Here is a 19,711-nt window from a genome sequence, read left to right as displayed (position 1 = left end):
TCCCACCCAGACTGGAAGCGAGATCAGAGAGTTTCACTCCTTAAAGTCTAAGCACCAAGCGTGTTTCTTTCCCCCACTTCTTTCTCCTTTTGGTAAAAGGCTCCTGGTGTCTCTCTCTTTCACCTTAATTGGAAGGAATGTCCCCTGACCCCCACCCCCGCCCGGTCCCCGCTTTCCCATCACCACCCTCCTTCCAGTGACCTGCTCCTGTAGCGAATGCCTCAGACGTCTAGGGTCGGAAAATATCCTCCAGATAAAAAGGGAAGTGTGTGTGAGGGGAGGGAATTAGGACAACGGGGTCTGGGGGTGCCATTCAGTCTGTCCCAGGGCCATGAAAAACCTCACCTGGACAGTTTAGCTCCTAAATCTCTCTCTCCTCTTCCCCAACACTAGCAGGGTTTGCATCCAAGCAGCTGTGAATTACACTTACTGATGGGGATGGTTTCCTGTTTGTTGTTTTACTGCAGATAGACAATCTGCACAAGTTACTGGATGCTCTTTTGCTAGCAGAGCTGCACTTTAAGGCACTTGGGTTTGGGAACCCCCCGACCCTTTGCAGCTCAGATCGCTCTGCAAAAAGACCAAAGGAAAGCAGTGGTCGATCCTCAGCTGCTGTGAATTGACACTGATTTCAGCTCTGACCATTCCCACCATCTGAGGAGCTGCCCCCAAAGGTGTTTCTCAGCTACACCTAGCAAGAGGGACATGGGTCCAGGACTCTTTCCACCACCTGAGGCCCCAATCTTCCTCTCATGAGAGAGAAATCAGCACAGATTCTTGTCAATCCCTGCATGACACTGTCGGACTGGGTTCCTGAGCACGACTGGCTAGCCGGGGGAGCCATAACAGTTGTAAACAGCAGCCTGCCCCAGGACGACACTGAGTTTTCTCTCTTTTGACCTCCAATCAGCTCTTCCCACGGTGACATGCCCGCTGGGTGAGCTGCGGTTGCTTCGCACACCACTTCCATAATGGTGAACAGGGCAATTGTTTGCAGGATCAAGTGACCCGCTCCTTAAACCCCCATAGACCACATTCAATTACACAACCTGCCTTCCCTAGACTCTGCCCTGTGGATGCACAGGGGAGGACAAAACTCTGCATTAGCGGAGTCGGTAATTGTGAGAATGGGAAATGTGACCATGGGTGTCCATTGCCCTCGAAAGTCATGATGACGGCTCATATCCATATCAACTGCACTGACGGCAAGGAGTAGAACAGAGATATCCACAGCCATGCACCCGGACAGCTCCTATCCCAAATGGCACAATTCTGAGCAGGTGGAACTGACAGTGCAGGGAGGAAGCAGCACACCTGGGAAACGCAGTAAAGGTGAGCTGGTCTGAGGAAGGGTGGGCTTGTGATTAAGGAGCTGCCCTGGGAGTCAGGAGGCCTGTGTCCGATTCCTGGCTTCGCTAATTTGAAGTTGGTCGGTGCCAACAATCAGGACTGTTTCTTTCTCTCTCCCAAGTAGTGTCTTGGTTAAGTCTGGATATTTCAGTCATTCATATAAACTCCTTTCTTATCATGGGGCAAACTCATCGCTGGGTCAGTCCAGTGTCTTTAGTGTTGCTATTCGAGGGATGAAACTGGTCCTGTGGGTAAGGTGACCAGACAGCAAGTGTGAAAAATCGGGATGGGGTTGGGGATAATAGGAGCCTATATAGGAGAGACACAAAAATTGGGTCTGTCCCTATAAAATCAGGACATCTGGTCACCCTAACACCTGTGAGCCTGCCCATATCTTCCCGTTAGAGCCTGAGAGGATTCTCATGATCCCTTGAAGGCAGGGGCTTCTCAATTTGGGGGTCACACTCACCTTCCCTCCCCATATTGCCAAAAGTGAGAAGGACTCCCAACATGGAAAATGGAACACAGACAAAGCTGAGAACTACCTCAAGGTATTTACCCTACTGTGAATCCCTCACCTCCCTTTGTCCAGTCATCTTCTCTTGTAGGGAACTATGTTCAGTCTCTCCCAAAAGGGAATGTAGAAGGGGATGATCCCGCATTGAGAGATCTAACCAGTGTTGCTCCCCACAACTCTTTGCCTCTCCAACTCCACCCAAGGAAAGGCCATTGCGATCCTGTATATCCTGCTGGTGATTTGCATTGCAGTGGCCACAGCTTTCATCGTGGTGAACCTTGGGAAATGTAAGTCTCCTGTTCATTTCTACCTCAGCCTCAGATCTCACCTGCCAAGAATGATGCTGTTTTGACTAGTTTTTGGTGGATTTTAGCAGTAGGGCACAAAATTGGGCTGAGAATGGAGGCTCAGCTGTGATGTTAATTATGGAGCACTTGCCCGTGCTAGGTAACTTTCACCCAACTCTGAGATAAGGTGACAGGATTCTCAAAGGGATGGGATGTCTTTAGAATAACTCCCGCTAGCTTTCCATAAGATTTGTGCTTCGAAATCTCAGAAAAATACCACCCAAAATCAGTAACTAGGCCATGTTTGTGGTAACAATTTCAAGGTTGTTAAAATATTCATATAACATTTTTCTTTTTTCAACTGTGTGCTGGGACCAGTGCAAAGGATTGGCTGCGGCTCCTGCTAGCAGAGAGGGAATATAGGGAGTGAGAACAATGCAATGTGGGCAAGGCACAGTGCACTGCCACAGTTGCCTCTTCCACATTAACAGAAGGAGAGCTTGGGCCTGACAAATGCATTCCTTTCCTTTTTAACTTTGCAACGAGCTAACCACACACAAACCGAGGCAGGCTCCTCGTAGAAGTAGCCAACTTTCTGCTCTGTACAGCAGTCAGAGCCCTGCACTGCTCTGCGAAGGCTGAACCTTTCCACTCTCGGCTTTGCTACGCTCCTTTGAGCTCTCTAGTCACATTCCGCACCCGTGTGTAACAGTGGCAGCTGCACTGCACATCTTGGGGCCACTGGCAGCTCAGTGTAACATAGAGCAGCCCTAATACACCTCTACATTGTACCAAGCTGATATCCAGAATAATGAATCCCTGTGTTGAGCACAGTGCGCCTGTAGCGGAGGATCACAGCTGGCATAAGGGAATGGACATCAGCAGTCTTGGGTGGTAACTGGAGAAAAATGCACTTTACAGCAGCACTAATATCCCCACAGATATGGGTTTCCCATGCTCACACATTTTAATCTGCTATCAAAAGTTTCATGTGTACAGTGTCCCAGGGTCTTGCCGAAGCCCAGCTGGATCGAGGTACGATTAGAAGAGATTCCAAGAGAAATCTGTCACATCACCAGGATTATCTAGGTGAGAGGATAAAGCAAATGTTTCTATTCCTCGTTGGACTTGGTGAATCTTTTTTGTTCTCTACATCTCAAGGGTGCGGAGAGTCTGACCCAAGGGGTCTGTTGCATGGCTGGTGGAAGTTGATGTAGCTCATTCAAATTTAGCAGAGCTGAGCAGACATACATCTGCTGGGGATCTGACCATAGCTCAGACAGGTCTGTAGATTATTGTTGGGAATAGGACAACCAGACGAGGTGGAAGCAGCTCTTAGAAGTTGTTGGATAACATTGTTCTCTTCCTAGGATCACTGAGATTGTCCAATGAGATTTTCTTCTGATGAAGTCACATTTCTCCCAATGTTTCATTGGCTGAGATATTGATGCTGCTGGGGAAGCCTTGGCGTAGATGCAATTGGTCCGTCCCAGGAGTAGGCATGTGCCTGGGGCTCCCGTAAACAGCCACTGATTGGATGAATGGGAAGCGAGACCTGTGTCCTCCAGGACAGACCCCAGCTCAAACAAAGTATGGAAGCAGTCATCTGAACAGGGGAGAAGTGTGGTGGTGAGTCTCCACTCATCCAGCAGGTGGTCCATGCCAATCCACCTAACCTTGGGACCATTGTACAGGGGCAGGGCCTAATGCCCCTGGATTGCCTCAATGCAGTCCTGGGTCTGACCTGTTCTTTCCACCACAATCCCCCTCAGGGGGTCATTGGCTGGATCTCTCTGAGTAAACGTTGTTGTTAACTGCCCAATTTTCCTCTTGGACCCTCAACACTGTAACAAGCCTGCACCCACCTGGACTGCATGGGTGTCACTGTGCAGGACATCATGGGCACTGAGAACATCACAGTAACAATGAGTTGGTACTCAGACCCTGCTCCTCCAAATGGAGTCTGAGCCCCAGCTGATAGGTGTTGGCTGGTGTTGTGGCTAAGGCATGGGCTAGACCTCAGAAGATCTGGCTTCAATTCCCAGTTTTCCTGCTGACTTGAAAGAGTCACTTTATTTCCCTGTGCCTCAGTTTCATTACCTGTGAAATGGGTAACATTCCTTGTCTATTTGTATTGTAAGATCTTCAGCACAGAGACAAGTGCGTGTCTCTCATTTTGTCACTGTGCAGTGCCCAGAACAACAGGGTGTCAGTATCAGTTGGGGTCTGTGCAGCATCTGGAACAAGAAGGCCTCAATCTCATCTGGGGCTTCTAGGCAATAATATTGAAATAGTAGTAAGTGAAACCCATTTACAACCTTACCACTTGCTGCCTGTAATGGGGGGACAATCACCTCTTGACTGACTCCTGCTGCTGCATCTGGTACTGAAGTACTTCCTCCTGCTCCTGGCGCCCCCTGTAGGTTGTCACCTTCAGCGGCTCTGCCCTCTGGCCAAGTCACACAGTCAAAAATGGATGAACACCTTCTGAAGTAGGAAAGAGTTCAACAACTGTCACCTCTCTCTAGATGCTTCAATCCCATCTCTGGGCCGTTTGAATCCTGCTCTTCGGAACAAGCCTTGTCCCCTTCCTGGGGCTTAGTCCACTTTGTTAGTGCAAGCGGGGACAACAGCCTGCCCACTGCTCTAGATCCCATCCCATGAACCCTATAAACAGCAACTCTGTATGGCCTCCTTTAATTGGTTGTTGCTGCATTCGCTGGGCCTCATCCCACCTGGTCTCTCTATCTCCGTCCGTTGACTTAGTCCTAGAGCTGTGAGCTCCTAGATTTCGCAAATGCAGCATGTTGAGCAACTTTGGCCAGAGCACAGTCCTGCTCCTCACCACTCTGGCCCCAGCCAGGGACTGACCTGCAGTCTGCCTCTGCACCTTTTCTTATCTGAGCCTGCTGGGCTCTGATTGGCTGGTTCTCTGCAGCCTTACTAGGCAGACCTGCAGGACCCACCTTTGCTGCTCCTTTTTGGGTTGTGATATAGTAGGACCTCAGGGCCTCAAGCAGGGGGCCACAAAGTGCCAGGTACACCTTGTCAACCTGCCATTGCTGCATAATTTTCACACACTTCTGGATGAATGACCATGATTCAGGGCTCCCCATGGGCAGGCATAGGGGAGAGGCAGCATGAGGGCCTGTGTTGTTGTTGTTTAAAATTGAAACTCCCCATTCTTTCATCTTCCTTTTAGAGTTGAAGATGTCAAAAGAATTCAGCACATTTACCAGACAACTGGTTCTGCTGGTGTTTCTCAAGAGATCGTGGCATAACCGAAGAGTATCGCCAACCCCGATGTTCAAAAATCAGGAGTCAGGCCCATGAGATTGGCTTAATAATCATGAGCTTTTTAAAAATATGAAAAATATTGAGCGTATGTTATTCATCTGCTGGTTTCAGAGATGTTAGGGTCTTGGTTAGATCTCATTTAAAGCTTTTCTCCACAACCATGAGGGCCATAGACTTACCTTTTTTAAATGAAAGCTGAGATTCTTTCCTAGTGACCTGCATCTAGGAACTGCCACTTGAAGAAACTGATCAAATATTGTGAGAACTGTCAAAAAATCATGGGAGTTGGCAACATTGCATGGCCCCGTGCATTGAGGTTGGCATAGGCGCTGCCTCCATGGGTGCTCTGGGGCTGGAGTCCCTGGTGTCATAAACAGATAGTTAAGGGTTAATGTCTCTTTCACCTGAAGCATCTGACCAGAGGACCAATCAGGAAACCGGATTTTTTCAACTTTGGGTGGAGGGAATTTTGTGTCAGAGGTCTTTGTCTGTCTGCCTGCTTTCTCTGAGCTTTGGAGAAGTAGTTTCTGCTTTCTAATCTTCTGTTTCTAAGTGTAAGGACAAAGAGATCAGATAGTAAGTTATATGGTTTCTTTTCTTTGGTATTTGCATGAATATAAGTGCTGGAGTGCTTTGATTTGTATTCTTTTTGAATAAGGATGTTTATTCATATTTCTTTTAAGCAATTAACCCTGTCTTTTGTCACCTTAATACAGAGAGACCATTTGTATGTATTTTTCTTTCTTTTAAAACCTGTTGAAGTTTTCGTTACTGGGAAATTTCAGGGAAATTGAGTCTGTACTCACCAGGGAATTGGTGGGAGGAAGAAATCAGGGGGAGATCTGTGTGTGTTGGATTTGCTAGCCTGATTTTGCATTCCCTCTGGGTGAAGAGGAAAGTGCTTTTGTTTCCAGGACTGGGAACGGAGAGGGGGAGTCACTCTGTTTGGATCCCCAGAGCTTGTGTCTGTGTATCTCTCCAGGAGCACCTGGAGGGGGGAAGGGAAAAAGGATTATTTCCCTTTGTTGTGAGACTCAAGGGATTTGGGTCTTGGGGTCCCCAGGGAAGGTTTTTCAGGGGGACCAGAGTGCCCCAAAACACTCTAATTTTTTGGGTGGTGGCAGCAAGTACCAGGTCCAAGCTGGTAACTAAGCTTGGAGGTTTTCATGCTAACCCCCATATTTTGGACGCTAAGGTCCAAATCTGGGACTAAAGTTATGATATGAGTGGCAGCGGTTACGGAATAGACAAAATCCAGAAGCCAGATAACTTTAGTCCCAGATTTGGACCTTAGCGTCCAAAATATGGAGGTTGGCATGGAAACCTCCAAGCTTAGTTACCAGCTTGGACCTGGTACTTGCTGCCACCACCCAAAAAATTAGAGTGTTTTGGGGCACTCTGGTCCCCCTGAAAAACCTTCCCTGGGGACCCCAAGACCCAAATCCCTTGAGTCTCACAACAAAGGGAAATAATCCTTTTTCCCTTCCACCCTCCAGGTGCTCCTGGAGAGATACACAGACACAAGCTCTGGGGATCCAAACAGAGTGACTCCCCCTCTCCGTTCCCAGTCCTGGAAACAAAAGCACTTTCCTCTTCACCCAGAGGGAATGCAAAATCAGGCTAGCAAATCCAACACACACAGATCTCCCCCTGATTTCTTCCTCCCACCAATTCCCTGGTGAGTACAGACTTAATTTCCCTGAAAATTCCCAGTAACGAAAACTCCAACAGGTTTTAAAATAAAGCTTTATATATAAAAGAAAGAAAAATACATACAAATGGTCTCTCTGTATTAAGGTGACAAAAGACAGGGTTAATTGCTTAAAAGAAATATGAATAAACAGCCTTATTCAAAAAGAATACAAATCAAAGCACTCCAGCACTTATATTCATGCAAATACCAAAGAAAAGAAACCATATAACTTACTATCTGATCTCTTTGTCCTTACACTTAGAAACAGAAGATTAGAAAGCAGAAACTACTTCTCCAAAGCTCAGAGAAAGCAGGCAGACAGACAAAGACCTCTGACACAAAATTCCCTCCACCCAAAGTTGAAAAAATCCGGTTTCCTGATTGGTCCTCTGGTCAGGTGCTTCAGGTGAAAGAGACATTAACCCTTAGCTATCTGTTTATGACACGCCCCCCAAATTGCAGACAGTGGGGAAGCTCACTGGCGGCGATTTCCTTCTAGAACTTTAAAATAAACAGATTAATACAACACATGCACCTTTACATATACCACTAAGTATATAACTAAGACTTCTACATTTTAAGAACACTTTTTAACTACTGAATTCTGGGAAACTCTCATGGGAGAGTGCATCAGCAACTTTGTTAGAAGCTCCTATGTGTTGAATTTCAAAATAAAAATATTGGAGAGCTAAACTCCAACAAAGAAGTTTCTTGTTGTTCCCCTTGGCAGTATGAAGCCACTTTAATGCAGCATGGTCAGTTTGTAGTTGGAACCGCCGTCCCCAAACATATGGGCGTAGCTTTTCCAGGGCGTACACAATGGCATAGCATTCCTTTTCACTGACTGACCAGTGACTTTCCCTCTCAGACAGTTTCTTGCTGAGAAACACGACAGGATGGAAGTTGTGATCTGTTGCTTCCTGCATGAGCACTGCTCCTATACCACGCTCGGATGCATCCGTGGTTACTAGGAATGGCTTGTCAAAATCCGGGGCCCTGAGTACAGGGTCAGACATGAGCGTTGCCTTAAGTTGGGTAAAGGCCTTTTGACACTCATCAGTCCACTTAACTGCATTTGGCTGGGTCTTTTTGGTCAGGTCGGTCAGTGGGGCAGCGATTTGGCTGTAGTGTGGTACAAATCGCCTGTAGTATCCGGCCAAGTCTAAGAAGGATTGGACCTGCTTCTTGGACCGTGGGACAGGCCACTTTTGGATAGCATCCACCTTGGCCTGTAGGGGGTTTATGGTTCCTCGATCCACCTGGTGCCCCAGGTAAGTCACTCTGTTTTGTCCTATTTGACACTTTTTGGCCTTAATAGTTAGTCCGGCCTGCCTGATGCGCTCAAAGACCTTTTCCAGGTGTAGTAGGTGTTTGGGCCAGGAGTCTGAAAAAATGTCCACATCATCGAGATAGGCAACTGCAAATTCTCCCAGTCCAGCTAGTAGACCATCTACCAGCCTCTGGAAGGTGGCGGGTGCATTTCGAAGGCCGAAAGGAAGGACATTGAATTCATACACCCCCGCATGGGTGACGAATGCTGACCTCTCCTTGGCAGGTTCATCTAGCGGTACTTGCCAGTACCCCTTGGTTAAGTCTATTGTAGAGATGAACTGGGCACGTCCCGACTTTTCCAATAGCTCATCGGTACGTGGCATTGGATAGTTGGTCTTACATTTTTCTTGTTGACCAGCCATGATCTAAACCACACTCTTTGAATTCTATCAAGAGGAGGTTACAAAACGAGGGGGTTAGTTAAACAAAAGTTAAAAGATACAGTGACTGAAGTGAAATCCCTGCAAGTTGCATGGGCCCTTTTTAAAGACACCATAATAGAGGCCCAACTTCAATGTATACCCCAAATTAAGAAACACAGTAAAAGAACTAAAAGAGTCACTGTGGCTTAACCACTATGTAAAAGAAGCAGTGAGATAGAAAGACTTCCTTTAAAAAGTGGAAGTCAAATCCTAGTGAGGCAAATAGAAAGGAGCACAAACACTGCCAGCTTAAGTGCAAGAGCGTAATAAGAAAAGCCAAAGAGGAGTTTGAAGAACGGCTAGCCAAAAACTCAAAAGGAAATAACAAAATGTTTTTTTAGTACATCAGAAGCAGGAAGCCTGCTAAATACCCAGTGGGGCCCTGTCATAAACAGATAGCTAAGGGTTAATGTCTCTTTCACCTGGAAAGAAGTAATCTGAACCACCTGACCAGAGGACCAATCAGGAAACAAGACTTTTTCAAATCGGGGTGGAGGGTTTGTTGTGGGTGAAGTCTTTGTCTGCCTGCCTGTACGCTCTCTCGGATGAGGAGTGATTTCTATTTCTTGCTTTCTAATCTTCTGTTTCCAAGTTGTGAGTACCAAAGGGTTTGTTGTTTTTGTAGTTACATGTCTATAGTTGCTGGAGTGCTTTGAATTGTATTCTTTTTGAATAAGGCTGTTTATTCAATATTCTTTTAAGCAATTGACCCTGTATTTGTCACCTTAATACAGAGAGACCATTTTTACGTATTTTTCTTTCTTTTTAAGACCTGTTGGAGTTTTCCTTTAGTGGGAAATTCCAGGGAATTGGGTCTGCAGCTCACCAGGGAATTGGTGGGACGAAGAAGTCAGAGGGAGATCTGTGTGTGTTAGATTGACTAGCCTGAATTTGCATTCCCTCTGGGTGAAGAAGGATGTAATTCTGTTTTCCAGGACTGGGAACGGGGAGGGGGAGTCCCTCTGTTTACACTCACGGAGTTTGCTTCTGTGTAGCTCTCCAGGAACACCTGGAGGGGGGAAGGGAAAAAGAATTATTTCCCTTCGTTGTGAGACTCAAGGGATTTGGGTCTTGGGGTCCCCAGAGAAGGTTTTTGGGGGGACCAGAGTGCCCCAAAACACTAATTTTTTGGGTTGTGGCAGCAGTACCAGGTCCAAGCTGGTAACTAAGCTTGGAGGTTTTCATGCTAACCCCCATATTTTGGACGCTAAGGTCCAAATCTGGGATTAGGTGATTTGACATGAGTGGCAGTGGTGAGACGGAATCCAGAAGCCAGTAGGAATATTATATTTTTCTTTTCTCTGCTAGGGGCTTTTTAGCAGAGAGAAACAGTTTGGTTTTAAAAGGGAACCAGGGAGAATTTTTTTTTCTCTGCTCTCTCTGGCAGTTGTGGCTTGCATATTAAGCAAGAAACCATTAAGCTGTGACAAACAGGTCTTTTGTCGGACAGTAGCACTCCCATTAGGAATCATATACCAGCACTATACTCATGCAAATAAAGTGGTTTTTCTGGTTTACTTTACATTGAAAAAAATTAGCTAGGAAAAAAGGGGAAAAGGCACTGTTGCTAGGCAGACCCCAGGAGGCAACAGAACCTACAGTTCCGAAGATAAACACTGGAGGGCACCCCAACACAAGAAAACAAGATGTCACGAAAACCAGAGGCAGTACAGCTCGAAGCCATGGAAAAACAGATAGAACTGTTCAGAACACAGATGGCCAGAGATGAGGCAATTCACAAACAAGAGATGGAAAGGCTACAAAAAACAAGAAGAAGCCAAGAATGCAGCCCACCAACGAGAGTTGGAAAAACAGAGGGAGACCCACGGACAGGTCATTGAATTAGAAAAGGCTAAGCAACCTGCTCCAGCCAATCCTAACAACCCTTCGCCAATTATTGTTCCACAGCACAGGAAATTTCCCACCTACAAGGCAGGTGATGACACCGAGGCCTTCTTGGAAAATTTTGAAAGAGCCTGTCTTGGGTACAGCATCCCTGAAGACCAGTACATGGTAGAATTGAGGCCACAGCTCAGTGGACCTTTAGCCGAGGTGGCAGCTGAAATGCCTAAGGGGAATATGAACAACTATAAACTTTTTCAAACCAAGGCCAGATACAGAATGGGGATAACCCCGAATCATGCCCGTCGGCATTTCAGAACCCAAAAGTGGAAACCAGATGTGTAATTTCCCAAACATGCCTACTACATTGGGAAAAATTATGAGGCCTGGATATCAGGACACAATGTTAAAACCTTGGAAGAACTGCACCTCCTCATACAAATGGAGCAGTTCTTGGATGGTGTTCCTGAGGACATAACACAGTACATACAAGATGGAAAACCCAAAAATCTCGCTGAGGCGGGGGAGATTGGAGCCAGATGGATAGAAGTGGCAGAAAGCAAAAAAGCTACGGTCAAGGGAAACGAATACCCCAGGGGGCACACCGACCATAAACCCTACAATCGAGGACAGCCAAAGACCCCACATACAACCCAAGTAAAGCCACAGACGCCCTATTCTTCCACCTCACCAGTCTCCAGTAACTCACCTCGGCCCACTGACCCATCAGATGGAAGATGCTTTAAGTGTAAGGAACTGGGACATATCAAGGCCAACTGTCCAAAGAACACCATGTGAGTGCAATTCATTACACCACCATCACACCAAAGATCCCCAGGCCCGGATGCCTCTCAAATACCCTTGGAGCGAAGGGAAAATTTGAGAGTGGGCGGAAAGAAGGTTACTGCGTGGAGAGACACGGGGGCACAAGTGTCAGCTATCCACCAATCCTTCGTTGACCCCAAATTCATCAACCCAAAGGCCAAAGTTACAATTTACCCCTTCATGTCACAAGCTGTAGACTTGCCTACAGCTGAACTGCCTGTCCAGTACAAAGGCTGGTCAGGAATGTGGACTTTTGCTGTCTATGACAATTATCCTATCCCCATGCTACTGGGGGAAGACTTGGCCAACCAGGTGAAGCAGGCCAAGAAAGTGGGAATGGTTACATGTAGCCAAACGAGGCAAGCTTCCAGACCCATTCCTGTTCCTAAGCCGTCCACAGAGGCCCCGTCTGTGTTACCAGAGACCCAGACAGAGGTAGTGGACCCGGATTCCATGCCAACCACTGAAGCAGCCACAGCACCTCCAGTCCCAGGCCCGGAACTGGAACAGCAACCAGCACCAGCAAATGCAACCACATCTTCAAACTCAAAGCCAGAGGGCGCCAGCGAGCCAGAACTGGCAGAAGCAACAGACAGCCATACCCAAAAGGCTCAGCCAGAGCCTGAAATGCCCTCAGGTGCACCAGCGGAGAGCGGTTCACCAGCAACGGAAACAACCCCTCACCTACATTGCTTCCAGAGGGACCAAGCCCAAGTCCACAATCAGAGGAAGAACTGGTGACCCCAGCCTCAAGGCAACAGTTCCAGACTGAGCAGGAAGCAGATGACAGCCTTCAGAAAACTTGGGCGACGGCACAGAGCACCCCACCGCCTCTCAGCTCGTCTAATCAATCCCGGTTTGTTATAGACCAAGGACTTTTATACAAGGAGATTCTTTCTGGTGGACACCGGGAAGAATGGCAGCCGCAAAAACAGTTGGTGGTTCCAACTAAGTACCGGGGGAAGCTCTTAAGCTTAGCCCATGATCATCCCAGTGGCCATGCTGGGGTGAACAGAACCAAGGACCGGTTGGGGAAGTCCTTCCACTGGGAGGGGATGGGCAAGGATGTTGCCAAGTATGTCCGGTCTTGTGAGGTATGCCAAAGAGTGGGAAAACCCCAAGACCAGGTCAAGGCCCCTCTCCAGCCACTCCCCATAATTGAGGTCCCATTTCAGCGAGTAGCTGTGGATATTCTGGGTCCTTTCCCAAAAAAGACGCCCAGAGGAAAGCAGTACGTACTAGCTTTAGTGGACTTTGCTACCCGATGGCCGGAAGCAGTAGCTCTAGGCAACACCAGGGCTAACACTGTGTGCCTGGCCATAAGAGACATCTTTGCCAGGGTAGGTTGGCCCTCCGACATCCTTACAGATTCAGGATCTAATTTCCTGGCAGGGACCATGGAAAAACTGTGGGAAACTCATGAGGTGAATCACTTGGTTGCCACCCCGTACCACCATCAAACCAATGGCCTGGTGGAAAGGTTTAATGGAACTTTAGGGGCCATGATACGAAAATTCATCAACGAATTCTCCAATAATTGGGACCTAGTGTTGCAGCAGTTGCTGTTTGCCTACAGGGCTGCACCACATCCCAGTTTAGGGTTTTCACCATTCGAACTTGTGTATGGTCACGAGGTTAAGGGGTCATTACAGTTGGTGAAGCAGCAATGGGAGGGGTTTACACCTTCGCCAGGAACTAACATTCTGGACTTGGTAAGCAACCCACAAAGCACCCTCCGACACTCTTTAGCCCTTGCTAGAGAGAACCTAAAGGATGCTCAGGAAGAGCAAAAGGCCTGGTATGACAGATATGCCAAAGAACGTTCCTTCAAGGTAGGAGACCAGGTTAGGGTCTTGAAGGCGCAACAGGCCCATAAGATGGAAGCATCATGGGAAGGGCCATTCACGGTCCAAGAGCGCCTGGGAACTGTGAACTACCTCATAGCATTTCCCAATTCCTCACTAAAACCTAGAGTTTACCATGTTAATTCTCTCAAGCCTTTCTATTCCAGAGACTTACAGGTTTGTCAGTTTACAGTTCAGGGAGATGAGGCTGAGTGGCCTGACGGTGTCTACTACGACGGGAAAAAAGATGGTGGTGTGGAAGAGGTGAACCTTTCAACCACCCTGGAACGTCTGCAGCAGCGACAAATCAAGGAGCTGTGCACTAGCTTCGCCCCATTGTTCTCAGCCACCCCAGGACGGACTGAACAGGCATACCACTCCATTGACACAGGTAATGTTCACCCAAATCAGAACCCCACCCTACCGGGTGTCTCCTCATGCCCAAGCTGCTATAGAACGGGAGATCCAAAACATGCTACAGATGGGTATAAACCGCTCACCTACCAGTGCATGGGCATCTCCAGTGGTTCTGGTACCCAAACCAGATGGGGAAATAGGCTTTTGCGTGGACTACCGTAAGCTAAATGCGGTAACTCGTCCGGACAACTATCCAATGCCACGCACCGATGAGCTATTGGATAAGTTGGGACGTGCCCAGTTCATCTCTACAATAGACTTAACCAAGGGGTACTGGCAAGTACCGCTAGATGAACCTGCCAAGGAGAGGTCAGCATTCGTCAACCATGCAGGGGTGTATGAATTCAATGTCCTTCCTTTCGGCCTTCGAAATGCACCCGCCACCTTCCAGAGGCTGGTAGATGGTCTACTAGCAGGACTGGGAGAATTTGCAGTTGCCTACCTCGATGATGTGGCCATTTTTTCAGACTCCTGGCCCGAACACCTACTACACCTGGAAAAGGTCTTTGAGCACATCAGGCAGGCCGGACTAACTGTTAAGGCCAAAAAGTGTCAAATAGGACAAAACAGAGTGACTTACCTGGGGCACCAGGTGGGTCGAGGAACCATAAACCCCCTACAGGCCAAGGTGGATGCTATCCAAAAGTGGCCTGTCCCACGGTCCAAGAAGCAGGTCCAATCCTTCTTAGGCTTGGCCGGATACTACAGGCGATTTGTACCACACTACAGCCAAATCGCCGCCCCACTGACCCACCTGACCAAAAAGACCCAGCCAAATGCAGTTAAGTGGACTGATGAGTGTCAAAAGGCCTTTACTCAACTCAAGGCAACGCTCATGTCTGACCCTGTACTCAGGGCCCCGGACTTTGACAAGCCATTCCTAGTAACCACGGATGCATCTGAGCGTGGTATAGGAGCAGTGCTCATGCAGGAAGCAACAGATCACAACTTCCATCCTGTCATGTTTCTCAGCAAGAAATTGTCTGAGAGGAAAAGTCACTGGTCAGTCAGTGAAAAGGAATGCTATGCCATTGTGTATGCCCTGGAAAAGCTACGCCCATATGTTGAGGACGGCGGTTCCAACTACAAACTGACCATGCTGCACTAAAGTGGCTTCATACTGCCAAGGGGAACAACAAGAAACTTCTTCGTTGGAGTTTAGCTCTCCAAGATTTTGATTTTGAAATTCAGCATATCACAGGAGCTTCTAACAAAGTAGAAGATGCTCTCTCCCGTGAGAGTTTCCCAGAATCCAGTAGTTAAAAAGTGTTCTTAAAATTTAGAAGTCTGTTAGTTATATACTTAGTGGTATATGTAAAGGTGCATGTGTTGTATTAATCTGTTTATTTTAAAGTTCTAGAAGGAAATCGCCGCCAGTGAGCTTCCCCACTGTCTGCAATTTGGGGGGCGTGTCAAACAGATAGCTAAGGGTTAATGTCTCTTTCACCTGGAAAGAAGTAATCTGAACCACCTGACCAGAGGACCAATCAGGAAACAAGACTTTTTCAAATCGGGGTGGAGGGTTTGTTGTGGGTGAAGTCTTTGTCTGCCTGCCTGTACGCTCTCTCGGATGAGGAGTGATTTCTATTTCTTGCTTTCTAATCTTCTGTTTCCAAGTTGTGAGTACCAAAGGGTTTGTTGTTTTTGTAGTTACATGTCTATAGTTGCTGGAGTGCTTTGAATTGTATTCTTTTTGAATAAGGCTGTTTATTCAATATTCTTTTAAGCAATTGACCCTGTATTTGTCACCTTAATACAGAGAGACCATTTTTATGTATTTTTCTTTCTTTTTAAGACCTGTTGGAGTTTTTCTTTAGTGGGAAATTCCAGGGAATTGGGTCTGCAGCTCACCAGGGAATTGGTGGGAGGAAGAAGTCAGAGGCAGATCTGTGTGTGTTAGATTGACTAGCCTGAATTTGCATTCCCTCTGGGTGAAGAGGGAGGTAATTCTGTTTTCCAGGACTGGGAACGGGGAGGGGGAGTCCCTCTGTTTACACTCACGGAGTTTGCTTCTGTGTAGCTCTCCAGGAGCACCTGGAGGGGGGAAGGGAAAAAGAATTATTTCCCTTTGTTGTGAGACTCAAGGGATTTGGGTCTTGGGGTCCCCAGAGAAGGTTTTTGGGGGGACCAGAGTGCCCCAAAACACTAATTTTTTGGGTGGTGGCAGCAGTACCAGGTCCAAGCTGGTAACTAAGCTTGGAGGTTTTCATGCTAACCCCCATATTTTGGACGCTAAGGTCCAAATCTGGGATTAGGTTATTTGACAGGCCCCTTGATGATCGAAATACAAAAGGAGAGCTTAAAGATGATAAAGTCATTGTGGAGAAACTAAATGGATCTTTGCTTCAGTCTTCATGGCTGAGGATGTCAGGGAGATTCCCAAACCTGAACTGGCTTTTCTAGGTGACAAATCTGAGGAACTGTCACAGACTGAAGTATCACTAGAGGAGGTTTTGGAATTAATTGATAAACTCAACATTAACAAGTCACCAGGACCCGATGGCATTCATCCAAGAGTTCTGAAAGAACTCAAATATGAAGTTGCGGAACTATTAACTAAGATTTGTAACCTGTCCTCTAAATCAGCTTCGGTACCCAATGACTGGAAGTTAGCTAATGTAACACCAATATTTAAAAAGGGGTCTAGAAGTGATCCCGGCAATTACAGACCAGTAAGTCTAACATCGGTACCGGGCAAATCAGTCGAAACAATAGTTAAGAATAAAATTGTCAAACACATAGAAAAACAAACTGTTGAGCAATAGTCAACATGGTTTCTGTAAAGGAAAATCGTGTCTTACTAATCTATTAGAGTTCTTTGAAGGGGTCAACAAACATGTTGACAAGGGGGATCCAGTGGACATAGTATACTTAGATTTCCAGAAAGTCTTGACAAGGTCCCTCACCAAAGGCTCTTACATAAATTAAGCTGTCATGGGATAAAAGGGAAGGTCCTTTCATGGACTGAGAACTGGCTAAAAGACAGGGAACAAAGGGTAGGAATTAATGGTACATTCTCAGAATGGAGAGGGGTAACTAGTGGTGTTCCCCAGGGGTCAGTCCTAGGACCAATCCTATTCAATTTATTCATAAATGATCTGGAGAAAGGGGTAAACAGTGAGGTGGCAAAGTTTGCAGATGATACTAAACTACTCAAGATAGTTAAGACCAAAGCAGACTGTGAAGAACTTCAAAAAGATTTCACAAAACTAAGTGATTGGGCAACAAAATAGCAAATGACATTTAATGTGTATAAATTGTGACAAAGTTCCTCCTCTACCTTGGTGGGTCCTGCGCTTATTTGGCAGATTTGCTCACCTCAGTGAGCCCTGCTCCCGTAGCAGCTATACCTGAAGAACTAGAACTGTATTGAGCTCCACTGTGCCAAACTCAGACCTGTTTGTAAGCCTTGACTTTTGTTCAACCAATAGCAGTGAATAATAATCTAACATTTAGATGTCAGATGCCATAGTAATGGGGGCAATACAGGGAGCCAGACAACCTTTGCCACAATACCGCCTACAGTGAAATAAAACCTGGACACAGAGGATACTCCACCCACCACAGAAATGCAGCTGCCTCTAGGGAGGACTGTGTTACAGAGCTCTCCATCTCCACTTGCTGATGGTGGGAATAAGAGCATTTCGGTTTATGTAGGAGAATGCTGACACACGGAATACAAACACAGAGAAAAGTTATCCCGTTCCACTTTCAGCTAACATGTAGGCCAGGCCCCAGCTTACAGAATGGGGAGACCACCTGCCTTTACACTTACTGCTTTTCCAGGATAGGCTATATGGCAAGGACCTGGGTGCTCTCATGCCTGGCATTAGCTTATTCTTTGGTTCCATCATTACGCTGGACCCAAGGCTGAAAGAGATCAAATAAGAATTATCCTACACACGTGTACTACTTCTAGCCAAGTATCTTTTACTATAAATATTTGAGTATTTTTCTAACACTGAAGAAGACAGAGTATGTCACTTTAAACAAACCTTCATGCAATCAGAACAGTTACTTCTCCTCACAAAGGCTAGACAAAAGAGTGTAGAATATGTTGATGCCATTTACTTTTTGACTAAAATCCCCAATGAATCAGTTATCCAAACAAGAAATAAATAAGCCAAAGAGAGCAAGAAAAATCAGAGTTAAAGCTTGATTATAAATATTGCACTGCCCTCAACTGTAAATGGCATCTCAGCACACATGCCCTAGTAGTCTCTATATACGCAGACTTCATGCAGATGTCGAACAGTAAATGCCAGTGAAAATGAGGTAGGATCAGAGGCTAAAATAGAGAAAGAAAAAGTTAAAAATTACTTAGACAAGTTGAATGTCTTCAAGTTGGCAGGGCCTGATGAAATACATCCTAAAATACACAAGGTGCTGACTGAGGAGATATCTGAGCCACAAGCGATTATCTTTGAAAAGTCATGGAAGACAGGAGAGATTCCAGAGGACTGGAAAAGGGGCAAATATAGTGCCAATCTAGAAAAATGGGAATAAGGACAATCTGGGGAATTACAGACCAGTCATCTTAACATCAGTACTTGGGAAGATAATGGAGAAAATAATTAAGCAATCAAATTGCAGAATACTAGAAAATAAAGCGATAAGTAACAGTCAGCATGGATTTGCCAAGAACAAATCATGTCAAACCAACCTAATAGCTTTCTTTGACAGGGTAACAAGCCTTGTGGATGGGGGAGGGGAGTGGTAGATGTAGTGCATCTTAAGTTTAATAAGGCTTTTGATTCTGACTTGCATGACCTCCTCATAAACAAACTAGGGAAATACAACCTAGATTGAGCTACTATAAGGTGGGTGAATAACTAGTTGGAAAATCATTCACAGAGAGTAGGTGGTTCACAGTCAAGCTAGAAGGGCATATTGAGTGGGGTCCCACAGGTATCAGTCTTGGGTTCAGTTCTGTTCAATATCTTCATCAGTGATTTAGATAATGGCACAGAGCACATTCATAAAATTTGCAGATGATACCAAGCTGCAAGGGGTTGAAAGTGCCTTGGAGGATACGATTAAAATTCAAAGTTATCTGGACAAACTGGAGAAATGGTCTGAAGTAAACAGGATGTGACACACTACACTCCATATTCATCATAGTAATATTATTAGGATATGATCATGGCATAATTATGAAGCATTTTGTACAAGATGGGTCATGTAAGGAGTCATTGGGAAAATTATGATTTGCTGAATACAATTATCCTATTTGTATGTATGTATCATTTTTGTATCTGAAGTTATGAATATTGACTAGGTATCTATATTTCAAATGGGCTTACTCTAGAAAACACCCACAGCCAGCCTTTCAGATACAACAATGAAAAAGCCAAAGAGAGCTACTGGCTCATCAACAAAGACAATGGGCTGTGGAATAGCTTAGCCTTCCTGGAAGGCCAGCCTGTAAGTTATGGCTGCTACGATTCCACAAGGGCGTGTGACCAGATCACATGTCTCTGGACTCCATTTTGGATACCTGAATTTTTCCAAAAACTGGTCTGGAAACCAAGTTTGAAACAGAGTTCCTGCCATATGAAAAAGCTATATAAGGCAGAGTGTGACATCATCGGTTGTTCTTCACTCCCCTACAACTCAACAGACAGAAGCTCTGAAAGAAAAAGTCTTGGAATGGGGTACGAGATCCCAAGCTCTAAAACAAATGCAACTTGTCCCTTAAGGATCTGCAAGCCTGCTTATATTGTCAGCCAGTGTGAGAATTTGCTAATTCATATCCAATCATCCTAGAATTTTAGGCTTAGTTTGCAGTTCTGTTTATTTACTAGGTAATCCACTTTGGTCTGTGTTCTATCATTTATAATCACTTAAAGCAAAAAACAAGTTTATTAACTACAGAAGATGGATTT

General features: G+C 46.0%; 1 protein-coding gene across 10 annotated transcripts in view; it reads right to left on the bottom strand.

The window, feature by feature from the left end:
• Positions 1–19,711, bottom strand: part of LOC127033659 (gametocyte-specific factor 1-like) — a 187,918-nt gene that overhangs the window by 150,363 nt on the left and 17,844 nt on the right. For 2 of the 10 annotated variants that reach the window (XM_050921747.1, XM_050921744.1), the window contains exon 8: positions 17,602–17,696. The exons of 6 other annotated variants lie outside the window; for them this stretch is intronic. In XM_050921747.1, coding sequence (XP_050777704.1) covers positions 17,602–17,696 — 95 coding nt within the window. Of the gene's footprint in view, positions 1–4,254; positions 4,392–4,477; positions 4,642–17,601; positions 17,697–19,711 lie in introns of all 10 variants that reach the window. 2 more of the 10 variants (XR_007769159.1, XR_007769160.1) reach the window with 2 other exon arrangements.

Source organism: Gopherus flavomarginatus, chromosome 13 (genome assembly GCF_025201925.1).
Source record: "Gopherus flavomarginatus isolate rGopFla2 chromosome 13, rGopFla2.mat.asm, whole genome shotgun sequence".
Classification (NCBI taxonomy): Eukaryota; Metazoa; Chordata; order Testudines; family Testudinidae; genus Gopherus; species Gopherus flavomarginatus.
The sequence above is the reverse complement of the archived record's forward strand: the minus strand, read 5'-3'. Positions and strand labels throughout refer to the sequence as shown.